This window comes from Mustela putorius, unplaced genomic scaffold (genome assembly GCF_011764305.1).
Source record: "Mustela putorius furo isolate JIRA1106 unplaced genomic scaffold, ASM1176430v1.1 tig00003853_pilon_pilon_pilon, whole genome shotgun sequence".
Taxonomy (NCBI): domain Eukaryota; kingdom Metazoa; phylum Chordata; class Mammalia; order Carnivora; family Mustelidae; genus Mustela; species Mustela putorius.
Window position 1 is genome coordinate 57,267,707 of NW_025422005.1, and position 14,855 is coordinate 57,282,561.

General features: G+C 34.5%; 1 protein-coding gene across 5 annotated transcripts in view; it reads left to right on the plus strand.

The window, feature by feature from the left end:
- The window catches only part of LRRC7 (leucine rich repeat containing 7), a 572,538-nt gene that overhangs the window by 322,815 nt on the left and 234,868 nt on the right, over nt 1-14,855 (plus strand). The window contains exon 8 of one of the 5 annotated variants that reach the window (XM_045064717.1): nt 9,364-10,356. The exons of the other annotated variants lie outside the window; for them this stretch is intronic. Coding sequence (XP_044920652.1) covers nt 9,364-9,370 — 7 coding nt within the window. The 3' untranslated portion in view covers nt 9,371-10,356. Of the gene's footprint in view, nt 1-9,363; nt 10,357-14,855 lie in introns of those variants that run through there. 5 annotated transcript variants of the gene reach the window in all.

The window sequence follows — 14,855 nt, forward strand, 5'->3', positions numbered from 1 at the left end:
CAAAAGAATGAAATCCAAGTTAAACTCAACAAGATGTTTTTGCTTTAGTTCTGTTGTTATTTTTAACCCTCAAATTGGGGAATGAAAGAGCCCAAGTGGATGAGCATTCTAATGGAAAAAGTAGATTTGCTGTGTTTAAAAAAATTTTTTTGAGTCACTGCATCTGAAAAAAAGAAAATAACAGATGGAGAAAATGAGAGAAAATGGAATGTTTTCCTTGCTTCCTCTCTATTAAAGCTAAACGTCCTTTATGGAATATGCGGTTTTCAAGGGAGACAGGGCTGTTATGCCAGACCTGGGACAACTGTAGAGTCTAGACATTATTTAACCTTAAAAAAAAATTTACCAGTAAAAATAGGTTTATTTGGGATTAACAGGGAATTTCAAATCAGGACACATAAGCGATGGCAAGACCTTAGGCAAGTCCAACAAACAAAGCCAAGGAATATTATTTAATGGAGAAGAAGGAGGAATTTGGAAGGGGCTGTTTTGAGCATGAGTCCACTGGAGAAAAGCCTAAGTCCAGGGGTGATTATGGTAGTCAATTTCTTTTTTTTTTAAGAGTTTTTTTTATTTATTATTTGAGGGAAAGAGAGAGCATGCTCAAGGGGGAGAGGCAGAGGGTGAGAATCCTTAAGCAGACTCCCTGATGAGTGTGGAGCTCAACATGGGCTCCAGCTCCGTCTCATGACCCATGAGATGACCTGAACTGAAACCAGGAGCTGGACATTCAACCAACTGAACCACCCAGGTAGTCAGTTTCTTATAGGAGATGCAGTGTACATCCTCCCTTCCAGGGAGGAGGGCATTGCAATTGGTGATTCTTTCCAGTTGATGATTCTTCTGCTGAGGTCTGGTAATTGACAGTTCCTGCCATAATTGTTGTTAAGTGGTGTCCACCTTTATCTCCCCCTCTTTCCTTTCTATCCCATTTTGGTGAAGTTTCCCTTTATCAATTTTCACAAAGTAGAGCAAAAACTGGAGAGATTGTGGAGAACCAGCAATGTGTGACACACCACAGCAGACTAGATATCTGAAAGATATATCTTATTCTCCCAAAGTATATTTAAAAAATATTAGAGGTTAGGCTCAGATGGCATCCACATTTTCAGTCATGGACCTTCATTGGTTCTTAGGATTACTCATCATTTCTTCTTTACAAAACTTATTCTTATAGTCCTTAAGAACATATATATAACCAAGTGTCCCATATAACGAATGCATCAGAACATTCTTTAAAAAATATAATTAAAAATTTATTAAAAATAGTGGTATTATTCAAAGAAAATTTTCTTTTCAATTAGCTTTAAAATTAATTTGTTAGTGCTGAATATCAGTTCTGCATTAGTACTTCTTTGGTAATTATTGCTTACCATCAAGGCTTCATTAAGTTCCATGTTTGAGATGATGAATGTGTACTTTTATTGATTATTGCTTGTGATTTAATGAGTTGTTCTTAAGATAATAATGTTTTTAGCAATATGTTCATTGTTTTTCCAAACAAATTTCCAATTTGTTTGCAAATTGACTAAACCTTGAGGAGTTTATATATATATACTCAGAGTAGGAAAAATAAGTCACATTTTTTCTAAGGCCCTTTGGGACACTGGTTTAAAGATTATTTATTTATTTATTTGACACAGAGATCACAAGGAGGCAGAGGGGCAGGCAGAGAGAGGGAGGGGGAAACAGGCTCTCTGCTAAGCAGAGAGTCTGATGCAGGATGCTGGAAATCATGACCTGAGCCGAAGGCAGAGGTTTAACCCACTGAGCCACCCAGGCATCCTGGGACATTGGTTTAAATAAGCAATTTTAGTAAGATGTACATTATAGAGAACTTCACAGAATTACCATATGTTCTCATGCCAAAAGAATTTAGAAATGAAAAAATATTTTATTTCAGTTCTGATTATGATTTTGTACAAGGTCCTTATTTTTCAGTTTCCTCTTACTCTTTTGATATTCTTCCTACCTTGAACCTACAGTGCAGATAGTTAAATCTTTTAACAATTTTTACTTTTTATAGTATGTTTTCCCAAGTTCCCAGTTTAGGGATGGAGTCAGGCACACACACATTTAGGTAAACAGTCACAATATAGTTCTTTAAGAAACACTGATATGGAAAAGTCAGGCTGATTTCCTCAGAGGGTTGCAAAAAGGAATGAATAACACATAAATAAGTAATAATCTAATATATATATGTGTGTGTGTGTGCATTTGTGTATAAAACACTTATTACAGGGCCATGAGAAATAGTTGGAGCATGGGTTTATCTGTTTTTAAGTTTAGAATACAGGACAATTTACTGAAATCAATCTCAAGCACACTCTGAAGTCAATAGGGCAGTTAAAAACCTTTCAAAATTAATCCTCATGGAAGCAAAAAACACATTTGCATTCCAAAGTATTTATAAAGTAAAAAAGGCAACATCTCAGTAAATAACTGTTATTTACTCAACATCTCAGTTAAAACATGGTTTTCAGTGATCCACTGAAGAAAAATTAAGCTAGGGAGTGACAACTTTAACAGTTACAGTGTAAGTTATGAAGCTAATGTGAGGAAGATAGAATTGAAGAGTCTGTGGACTGAGGGGAAGATTTAGGGACTATTTCAATTGCTTAGAGATCATGTGAACCAGTTTCAATGACAGTGGAGTGGAGAAGAAAGTCGCAGATACACTTAGGAGACAGAGTCAAAACCCTTTAGTAAATGACTGAATTTGAATCAGGAAAGACTGATGGAAAGAAAAGTCAGGATGACCCACTGGCTGCTAGTTTGGGAGACTTGGTAAATTATTGTGAATAGACAGGTACAAAGAGGTTTGGGAGATATGGGAAGGGTTGGAATGGTAACAGGTAAAAATACTGAGCTTCATTTTGGACTAAGTTTTGATAAAATGCTCTGGTAATGAGGTCCTATGTATCTTTGATACATAGATGCAAAGACCAGGAGAGAAGTCTAGAATTAAAACTTTGGGAATCATAACATAAAATTCATGAACAAGCCTGGGGCAATCAATGATCACTTCTGAATATCTAGTTGTGGAAGAATGATTAGATTAATCAAGGTGCACCAACATAGCAAAATATATTATAGAGTCGTTAAAATTATGTTTTTTTAAATAATAGAAAATGCTCAAAAAACAGTATCAGATCAAATAAGCAGAATGCAAATTGCTTGTACAGTGAAATCTCAGCTGTGTAAAAATCTCAATTGTGTAACTGGCTGGAAGGAAAAGCATTAAAGAGTTATAATGGTCGTATTAGTGTTAAAGGTTATAGTGATTTCCCCCCCTTTTTCTATGTATCTATGTTTTACAACTTTTCTTTATATATTACTTAAAAATCAACTCAGGGTAAAGGATGGCTTCCTGATTAAGGTGAATTAAAAGTACTTTGTAATAGAGGTACAAAGAATAGAAAGGAATAGTAGCTCTGTGGAGGCTTGTCAAGTTGAGATTCTATCCCATGTACTTTGAACAACTACTGAAGAAATATGCACAGGGTAGTATATTCATTTGCTGGGCTACTCTAACAAAGTGTTACAAATGAGTGTAATGAGTTTATTTTCTCACAATTCTGAAAGCTAGCAATCCAAAATCAAAGTTTCAGCAGAATTGGTTTATTCTGAGGTCTCACTTCTTGATTTGTAAATAGCTATCTTTTCCCTGTGTCTTCACATTTTTTTCCCCTCTGTGAATCTATATCCTAATCACCTCTTCTTATAAAGACACAAGTTATACTGGGTTAAGTTCCATTCTAGTGACCTCGCTTTAACTTAATTATATCTTTAAAGAACTTATTTCCAAATATAGTCACTTTATGAAGTACTGAGGATTAAGATTTCAACATATGAATCTGGAGGGCAATTCAATTCATAAGAGGGTGACATGATTAAATTTCCTTTGGCAACCATGTGGAATATGAATTTCAGGAAGAAGGAATGGATTAACAGGCTGTTGTAATAATCCAGGTAAGAAATCACAATGTTCTACAGAATTCTTAATGTAAATCAGTGAAGGTAAATGACCATTTAAAAAAAATCCAGAGAGGGCAGCTGGTTTAAAGGAGAAACAATGAATTCAATGTGGGAAGATTCAGTTCTCTATCTAGATTACAGTTAAATATAGGAATCTGAAGCTCAAAGAAAATTGGACTGGAAGTCTAGGTTTGGGCGTCATTAGTACATATGTTATGGGAGCAGATCCTGTGTATTAAGTGATAAGAGCAATGGACTTAGAACAGAAAAACAATATTTACGGAACAGAGAAAATGAGCTCATGAAGGAGGCAGTAACACATGAAATGAAGCAGAAGAGTGCCTTTTGTAGAATTTAAGGAAATGCTTTCGTGAAGGGAATAATTAATAGGCAAAAAAAGTAAAGAGATCCTAAAAAGATAAAGACTGAGAAATAATTGTTGGTTTTGGAATTAGAAAGATTTTTGGACTGTGAACCTAATAACAGTTCCTTGAACTTTTATGTGCCAGGCACTGGGCAAAGAGCTGTAAAGCATGCATTGTATTTCATCTTGAGCTTTACTCAGCAAACTGAGTTAAGTGTCACTGTGTCTGTTTTATAGATTAAGAAAATGACTCAACCAATAGTCAAATAACTAGTGTCAGGTCAGCAGACAGCAGCAGATGTGGGAGTCAGTTCTAGATTGCTTTCTATATTTTCAAAACTGTCCTGACTAACTACTAGGACAACTAAGAGCTCCCTAAGAGCAAGGCAGTTTCATTAAGTCAGAGGGGCAAGAAATCTAGAGCAGTGGGCTGATGACTTAATGTTTGGTGAGGAAGTAAGGTAGACTGCCTTTCTCAGAAGAGGAGAGAGGAAGACAGAGACCAGCTCATCTTGCTCTCTGATGTTTAGTACAATTGCTTGACACAAAGTAGCTGCTCAGTAAATTTTAGTTCAGCAAACAAGAAATAAATGTTAACTTGAGCTAGGCACAATAAGGTGCCAATAGAGAGAACCACACTGAAGAAAGAGAAGAAAACTTAAGAATCCAGATCCCCCCCCCAAAAAAAAAGAATCCAGATCCTTCCTAGAAAATGTTGATAGGTGAAACCATATGATAATTGACTCTCTCTGCTTGACTTATTTCACTCAGCATAAAGCATGTTGCCACAAAAGTTGGGTATTCATCCTTTCTAATGGAGGCATAATACTCCATAGTGTATATGGACCACATCTTCCTTAACCATTTGTCCGTTGAAGGGCATCTTGGTTCTTTTCCACAGTTTGGTGACCGTGGCCATTGCTGCTCTAAACATTCGGGTACAGATGGCCCTTCTTTTCACTCCATCTGCATCTTTGGGGTAAATACCCAGTAGTGCAATTGCAGGGTCATAGGGAAGCTCTATTTTTAATTTCTTAAAGAATCTCCACACTGTTCTCCAAAGTGGCTGCACCAACTTGCATTCCCACCAACAGTGTAAGAGGGTTCCCCTTTCTCCCCATCTTCTCCAACACACGTTGTTTCCTGTCTTGCTAATTTGGCCATTCTAACTGGTGTAAGGTGGTATCTCAATGTGGTCTTAATTTGAATCTCCCTGAGGGCTAGTGATGATGAACATTTTTTCATGTGTAACAAATAACACGGAGGACATGGGGAGATGGAGAGGAGAAGGGAGTTGAGGGAAATTGGAAGGGGAGATGAACCATGAGAGACTATGGACTCTGAAAAACAACCCGAGGGTTTTGAAGGGGCGGGGAGTGAGAGGTTGGGGGAGCCAGGTGGTGGGTATTATGGAGGGGAAGCATTGCATGGAGCACTGGGTTGGTGCAAAAACAATGAATTCTGTTACACTGAAAAGAAATTTTTTAAAAAGGGGGGGGGGGCTGACAAGATTTTTGAAGATCTTCAGTAACATTAAAAAACTAATAAAAAATTTAAAAAAAAAGAAAAAATGTTGATAGGGCCTGGGATCAAGTACAGAAGTAAGAATTTGACCTGAATAGATAAAGAAATATATTTTTAGGTTGAACAAAAAGAATGGGGTATAGAAATAAATATTTAAAGACTTAGGATAAACTGCTTCATATTCCAACAATTCCCTCCTTATTAAGCTCCCTTATAAAAGAATATCTAAGTTATTTGCCTTAAAGTTTTTATATATTTATACATGCAATTCCCTTTGCCTAGAATATCTTCTTTTTCACTGTATGCTAGTATCCTCTTGAAAAATACTCAGATCATAGATTATCTCTTCATAGTATTTCTTGAATTCACCAAACAAAATCTTGTCACTCCCTCCCTTTTATAGCTCTTAATACACACCTTCTGTAGTGACATGGAGACCAGAGATAAAATACCCTTCCACTTATTTATTAAATTCCTTTGAAATACCTTAGCATATCAATAAAATATTCTGAACTATTATAAGGTATATGTTAGAACAAAGGAGTTTCAAAAGTTGAATGAACACTGTGTGTTATATGAGACTGATGAATCACTGACCTCTACCTCTGAAATTGATAATATATTACATGTTAATTAATTGAATTTAAATTTTAAAAATTAAAACAAAAACAAAAACAAAAAACTTGTTTTAGCTTGCACACAATTGCATTTTATTTAGTTCAACCTTTCATATACAAATAGTATGTATACAACTTAAATTTTCTTATTTGTCAAACGACTACATTTTATAGTGAAAGTATATTCTTTATTCCTTAAGTTTTAATAAGCTTATGCTGCAAATGACACATAGATTGGAAAAATTTATCCAATGTATTTAAAGAATAAAATGTTACTTGCCATTCCAAAGATGTCTCTATTGATCACCTCTGATGTTTAAAAAATGATTTGTACTTGTGCCTTATCTTTAAAGGCAAATTGTATGCTGTAATACTTTAAGCTTTCAGGTGGTATTGAATTTTAGCTGGTTTAATAGTGGAATGAGAATACTGACTGCTATATTACTATTCTGTTACACAAATTCATTCTCAAGTAATCTATATGCCCTTTGATAAGGTCAAATGATAAGGCAGAGAGCTCTGAGACAAAACACTAAGATTTAATTGTTTTGCATCTGACAGCTATCCAGTTGCATATTTCAAATTATCCAAGAAAAATAGATGAAGTGCACAATTATCTTCAACTTGAGCTACATAGTATTATCTGCATCTAATTTAGAAGATACAGGAGAAAATATAAAATATAATATTTTTGTAATATTTGCATATGCTGTTATTTTTCTTATATCATTAAAGTTAAGAATATGGATTTAATAAATATACATTGGGAGAGTTAGTGCTGTGAAATAGATATGTCAATTTGTAAATAAACACCTCTTTTAAGTAACTACTTAATATTACACCAAAAAATAAGTAAATGAAACTAAAATTCTAACAAAATCTGTAAGACAAAATATCTTCACAAAGGAACTGTGTATGTATTGCCTGTCAATTAAACATGCAGATAGGTAATTTTTCTTCAAATAGTTCATGTGCATTCCTAATCTACCTATTGTAAGCCTGGAATTGTTCAACTTTTAGAACATTTGCTCTAATATATTTAATAATTATATGGATTTGAGGACTCTATTTCTTGCCTTCTGTCAAAAATGCTTCAATATTAATGTGCATTATATTCAGTTGTATATAAAAGTATTATAATGTAAAATTATATTTTTTTATATTTTTATTTTTTAATTGAAAATATAGAAGTATCTTTAGATGGAGCAAAGAGAAATTTATATTGTAGCTAAGTTATTCAGTTATCATTTAGTATTATGTATAACTATAATTGCATTTGTCTGAGAAGCTATAATTTGCTTTTTTTAAGCATATCCCATTTTTAAATCATTATGTGTTAGTAAAGCATTTAATTAATTTGAAAAAATGTAGTACATCAAAAATTGTAAATAAAATATGTATAAGTCCTTAAGTGAAATGTGATTAGTGGTTTTTCTGGAAAAAATGGAGAACAAAATTGAAACAGAGTAATAGCATGATTAATTGATTCAGGATGGCTCCTGCTGAAAAATTATGTTCAATAAGTATCTGTCATTATAATTTGTGATCATTTGTCCCTTTACAGTATATCAAATATAATGGATTCAGGTGCACAAGCTGTGTAAATGACTGTCATAAAAATGCCATTTTTTAGATAAAAAAAGATGGTTACTTCACTGATTTAATTCAAAATAGCCATGGTATATTAATTTGTGCTACTGCTGTGTCTTCAGAGATGCTAAATATTTTGTAAATTATTTTGTTCTAATATGTGCACGTATCATTTTGCATTCAAGTCAATGATTTTTTCAAATATGCTTCAAGATACAAATTACACATATTTTTATTAAACATACTGGGAAAAATCTGCTGTTTAAATATTTAATTTAAAAATTGGGAGGAAAGATTGTTTTTTACAACCCAAAACATTCTTCCAGTCAAAATTGGTTTTATAAAATGTAATCTTCTACAGCATGTCATCCTCCTTATGTATCTCTCACTGGTTTTTCTTCAGTAATATTTTCTCATCTAAGAGCTTTTTTCAAAAACTATACAGATTAAGCTGAATTATTCTATGTGTTATGGAAACTGATCTATTTGAGAAAGAAATTTCATGTTACGGTAGCTCAGTTGGTTGAGCAGCTGACTCTTGGTTTGGCTCAAATCCTGATCTTGTGATTGTGATCTCTGGGTCAAGGGGTCATGGGATAGAGCTCCACATAGGGCCTCCACTAGGCAAGGAGTGTGTTTGAGAATTCTCTCTCCCCTTCTCCCTCTGCCCTTCCTACCCCTGCTCTCACTCCCATGTGTTCTCTCTCTCTCTCTCTCTGTCTCTCTCTCTCTCTGGGATGAGTGAATAAATCTTTAAAAAGTAATAATAATAAAGTCTTATATTCAGAGAGAAAAAAAAAAGATGCTGAAATTCAATGGGAGTATTTATATCCTGCCTTAAAGGGCCTGCATCAATAATGCTTGTTATTGAAGAGAGTTAATTGAAATGTGCAGAAATAACCTTGGAAATGAAAATTTAAGCAGGTGATTTTTTTGAGAAAATAACCCTCAATTATCTTTATGTGAATGTTTTGCTTTCTCCTTTCAGGAAGTTTACATGTTTTGAGTTATCTGGTCCAATTCCACTCAGTTTAATTTTGTTTCTATCTTACATAATATTCTTCCTAATTCTAGAGCTGTACCTCCTTACAAAAATCTTGTTTAAAACCTATTTCTAAATATGAATGCAAAAAAAAAAAAAAAAAAAAAAAACCTATTTCTATGGAATTGCATTAAAACAAACAGACATTCCCCTTCCCTGTACTGTAGACCAGTTGGTAATTATTTTAGTCACCTTCTGCCTTAGGAGTTCCATCTTTTGGGCATTGAAATTGATTTTTCTCATCTTAGCATCTGAAGATCCAGAGTGTGCCCCTTGCCCAATCGCCTGAGACTATACAGTGAGTGACACCTACAACAGAGGATGTGGAGGCAGCAGCTTTTCGGGCACCAGAAATGGCAGCATCAGGAGCATCAGCACGAATAGACTTTGTAGAGGTAGTTCTCCCAAACTGTACTATTGAAACCAAACATTTTTGGTGTGCTACCTGCTGATGGGGGCTGCCTTCTTACTCCCTAGATTTATGCAAAATGTTTGGTCTTTGTTAAACTTTAACAATGACATTTCTGACTAATACAGAGAAACTTGATTTTTTTACAAGTGTGTTCAGTTGCCTTAAATTTCAGTAAATACAAAATTTTATCAGTCTTAGAAAACATTATTAACCATATTTTTATCAAATTTATTTCATTATCTGTAATCTAAAGCTGCTGTCACATATAATTTTTGTATAAGTGCTTTTCAATAGATCAGAATAATTGGTCATTTTAGAAGCCATCCTAATGCACTAACAAGGAGAACTTTTCTAGTCAGTTATCTTCTCCAGAGGCTGAATATGGTTGCCCAGTTTTTCTGCCGTACTTCCTAAAAACATTCCATTGTGAGCTTATTTTGAAAAGTGAAAGATTATTCCCAGATAGCCCCAAGTCAAAATATGAAAAGCCAGTGATTGATTGATTTTGGTATCCTTTCATTTTATTTAATTTAATGTGAAACAGTTAATTTTGTTACTGTAAACACATTTGTTAATTAACCACATTGGCTTTATCTGTACAGTTCAATGACTTATAGCATTTCAATTTGCATGTAAAATGAGTCTTTGTAATGATGTTTTGCAAAATAAATAATAATCGATGTAATGGGTGCATTTTCTTTTAACTCTTTAAATGTATGACTTAGAAGTAGGGCTAGGTTTCCTATTGAAATTTTGAAGAGTTTGAAATTCAACTTACAGAGGGCTTCATCTTGGTGCAGTGCGACATATTCATTCTTCACCCCATCTTAACTTGTTTTTTGGAACAAAGCAAGATACAAAGAATTTATACTCTTTCTATTGTAACTATTGCTTGATTAAATATAATTAGAAAGTTCTTTTCTAACCACATATGATCAGGAAACATTGAGCTTAATAGTTCTTCATTTTTGTTTTGTTTTTATTCCATTTTGTCATTTAGGAAATTACAAACTCCCATTTTTTTTTTTTTTGTAAAACCTACCCTACAGAGTTGAAATGCACTTCTCTGAATATTTGTATTCTCTTTTAATTTTAATGTATTTTAATTACACAAAATATATAAAATAATAAAATTATGTCCTAAAATGCTAGCCCTTTGTTAAAAGCACAAATACGTATGAAAGTATTTTTTTTCTTTTAGTTAAAATGATGGGAATGCTGATTTTTTTTCATGAGTACTTATGAAGATCTGTATGTAAAAATTCATAAATCTACTTAATTGTACAACATTACTTTTAGCTGTGTGTGCCATATGTTAATTAACTTTTGTCATTCTTATATATATTGCCTCTATCTCTAGAAACTGTATTTTGAAAGGTATGCTGCTTTTCTAAGAATACAAAAGTAAATCTCTGACTCTGCTGTAAAGTGAACTGTGCTACTTTAGCTTAGGTTTATAACAGGTTCACACCATGTCCTTCAAATGCCATTTTAGAGATTTTTAAAACATTCTTCATGAAAGTAGCTTTAATGATTAAAGAAATACTGCTGTTCTGCCTCTACTATGTTCCGAGGGAGAAACTGGACTTTCCATTGTTAAAACTGTAAAGTCGTATGAAGCTGCGACTAAAATCTGCAGCAATGTGCAGTAGTTCTGTTGGATAATGATTTTGTTGGCATGATCTTACTGCAGTAAGCCATGCTGAGTTTCTGGTCTTATGATAATTACAGTTGAAAGCTTGTATTTGTAGGATAGAGGAAATTTTCTTTTTTTTTTTCTTAAAGATTTTATTTATTTACTTATTTGACAGATAGAGATCGCAAGTTAGCAGAGAGGCAGGCAGAGAGAGAGAGGAGAAAGTAGGCTCCCTGCTGAGCAGAGAGCCCAGTGCGGGGGCTTGATCCCAGGACCCTGCGATCATGACCCGAGCCGAAGGCAGAGGCTTTAACCCGCTGAGCCACTCAGGTGCCCCAGGAGGAAATTTTCTTAATGAGAAAAAATTAACAAGTAACTTGAATAACTTGTCAAAACTGTAATGGTTTAAAACTGCATCAGCAAAAATGATTACAAAAGTAAAAATTTAAACTAATACCACTGAACACAACACTTGGTCCATTTTTGCCCACTGTTAGTGCTCTTCATCACTGTTAATGTTCCAACAAGTATAGATGATTATAAATTCATTCATAATGTTTATGTCGCTCTAATATTCTCCTAAGAGAAGTCACACATACCAACTTAACAAAAATATTAAATATGTTCATTTTGTAGTTAAATAATGTTTAGCCTCAAGATAGGTATCTTTAAATTAGGTAAAATAGTAAAAGGACAACATGTGTTTATAAGCATTTGGAGTTCTTGAAATAATAATAATTTTCTATTGTGAAATCATTTAAAATATACTGATTATAAATTCATGAGTAGTGGGATATTAGTATTAAACCAGAATTTGACTAAAAGTACTTATTATTATTAAGTACTTAAAAGTACTTAATAATAAAAACAAAAACATACCCTTTAAGAAGAAGGCAGCACAATATATGCTTATCAACTTACAATACAGCTCTTTCCTACCTTGTGAGATAAGTGACACTTCCAGAAACCTGAACTACCATGTAGGCAACAGCCTGAATTGTCCTTCAACCTCTTGACATCTCCTGAAGTGAAGGTAAATTTTTGTGGCTCTTAGGAATACCTCAGAAAATAAGGTACATCTTCCTATTTTCCTGCAAATTCATAAAGAATCTCATATACTCTCCCATCCCTGTTTTTCTGTTTGTATCAAATTTTACTAAGATTTCTGCCATTTTCTATTTTCTTTTTAATCAATTCAATTTTTTCTGGAGCAAAACAGGCAGATCTCAATTGTGTCACAAAAATATGATTTTTCCTATCAATTTTTAGTCAAAAGGTAAAGAAATCATTGTAGATGTTGTGTTATTTTATATTGCTTGCTTCTGCCACTAGCAATTAACATAAACTGGATAAAGACAGATAGTTTATATTTATTTACTGGCACAAATAGCAAATATTAGTAGGGCAAAAGTACAGCAAATGGATGTCATTACAGTGAAAAATAACACGTTCAGAACAGAGGTGGTTTAGAACAGCCTGCGGATGTACAGACTACACAGTTGCTCAAATCTCACCGAAGTAAAAATCTGTCATACCAATAATTGCCTCCTCCTCCTCCCACACACAACTTGCTTTGATTTCAGATGTATGATACATATGGATATAACATTTGAAACCCAAATTCTTAGTCACCACTCTGCTTGGGCAAATTTTGGACAGAATACAAACTTTTTTTTTAATTTTTTTTTTAAAGATTTTATTTATTGGTCAGAGAGAGTGAGTGAGCACAGGCAGACAGAATGGCAGGCAGAGGCAGAGGGAGAAGCAGGCTCCCTGCTGAGCAAGGAGACTGATGTGGGACTCGATCCCAGGACGCCGGGATCATGACCTGGGCCGAAGGCAGCCGCTTAACCAACTGAGCCACCCAGGCGTCCCAGAATACAAACTTTTTTAAAAAGATTTTATTTATTTATTTGAGAGAGAGAGAGAGAGCACAAGCAGCGGGAGCAGCAGCAGGAGAGGGAGAAGCAGGCTCCCCACTGAACAGGGAGCCTGATGCGAGACTCTATCCCAGGACCCTGGGATCATGACCTGAGCCAAAGTCAGATGCTTAACCAACTAAGCCACCCAGGCACCTCAGAGAATACAAATTTTCAATTCAGTCCAGTTCAGTTAACGTTTATAGAGGACCTACTCTGTGCCTAATATTGGACTAATATTAGACTTGGGACTAATATTAGAGACACCAAGTACAGCAGACCCCCTGTTGTTAGGCAGATTACAGTCTAGACAAGCAATGGATTACATACAAGATAGTATATTACATGGGATTATAGAAATGTATGGATTAGAAATGGATTTTTTTGGACAATAAATTGTAATTTAAACAGTGGGCAGTAGGAAAGGGAGTCTTACTTGAAGAGGAATATATCAAAGGATTAAATGTGCAAGTAATATGCATGAGGAAGGAATAGCCATAAGATAGGTTAGAGGAGATAATCACAAAGAGGCTTGTATGCCATAGTTAGACTTTATTTTGTGAGCAATGATAACATTTTAATGAAAAAGTTTTAAGCAGAGAAATGGTAATTTAGATTTGTGAATAAATGGGATAAACTGAAAGTAAGAATTCACAGGTAGCTGCCCCTATAAGGAAGCAAAGAAAAAAAGCCACTCAGGAGATTCTTTTTTTTTTTTCCCCCTCACCAGCTTATTGAAGTATATATTTCATAACATAAAACTCATCCATTTTAAGTGTACAATTCAATAATTTTTTAGTAAATGCACAGTTTCATGATCATCAACACACTGCAGTTTTGAACATTTCCATCACCCCCACCAGAAATTCCTTGTGCTCATTTACAGCCTATCCTCATTTTGGTATCAGTTCCCACAGCAGCCCCAAGCAAACAATAACCTGTTTGCTGTCTTTATAAATTCCCTTCTCTGAACATTTCATGTAAGTGGAATCATGTATGTAGTCTCTTGTGTCTGGCATCTTTCACTTAACATCATGTTTTTGTGATTTCTATCCGATTGTTATGAGACAAACAGAACAGCAGTATGTCACTCCCAAAGAGCCTGTGAATACTGGGAATACACAAGGTATAAGAAGGAGGTCCTGTGAGCCTGGCCACTGTATAGAGGATACAAAGGAGAGAGGGACCAAGATGATGAGGACAGAATGGCACGAAAAGACAATTCAGTCAAGGTGGAAGTATCAGAAATGCACAGTAATGTGAAAGTAGAAGAAAACATGTCAAGACATTTTAATAAGATTTGCTGAAGGCTTAATCTTGAACTTCTGTTTCCTCCCCATCTTAAAGATTTGTAACAGGTGTTTGTAAACACTGTAAACACTTGTAAATAGGACTTTGGTTGTTAGTGTCTATAGATATCACAAGCTTTGTTAGTTTCCTGAGTTAAAATCCCTTCCCTGAAGAATGCAATACCTTAGACAAAGCCAAGAAATCGTGACAGACTGACATCTGCAGTTAAAGCACAAAAGCTCAAAAGTGAATCTAGAACAAGCTGTATTTTCCTTGGAAAACCACTTGGGACAAATGCGATTGTTACACCGAGATTAGAACTCCAATTTTTTAGAGAAGGCAAGATTGGTTTCAGAATTCTTGTTCAGTTGGAGAAACACGTAGGTGGCATGATGAGGCCACCCAAGTATTGAGAAAATTAAAAGTTCTTTCTGCAAAGGAAGGGTAGAAAGATAAGGCTTCTGGCACATTCTCTGGGTCTAC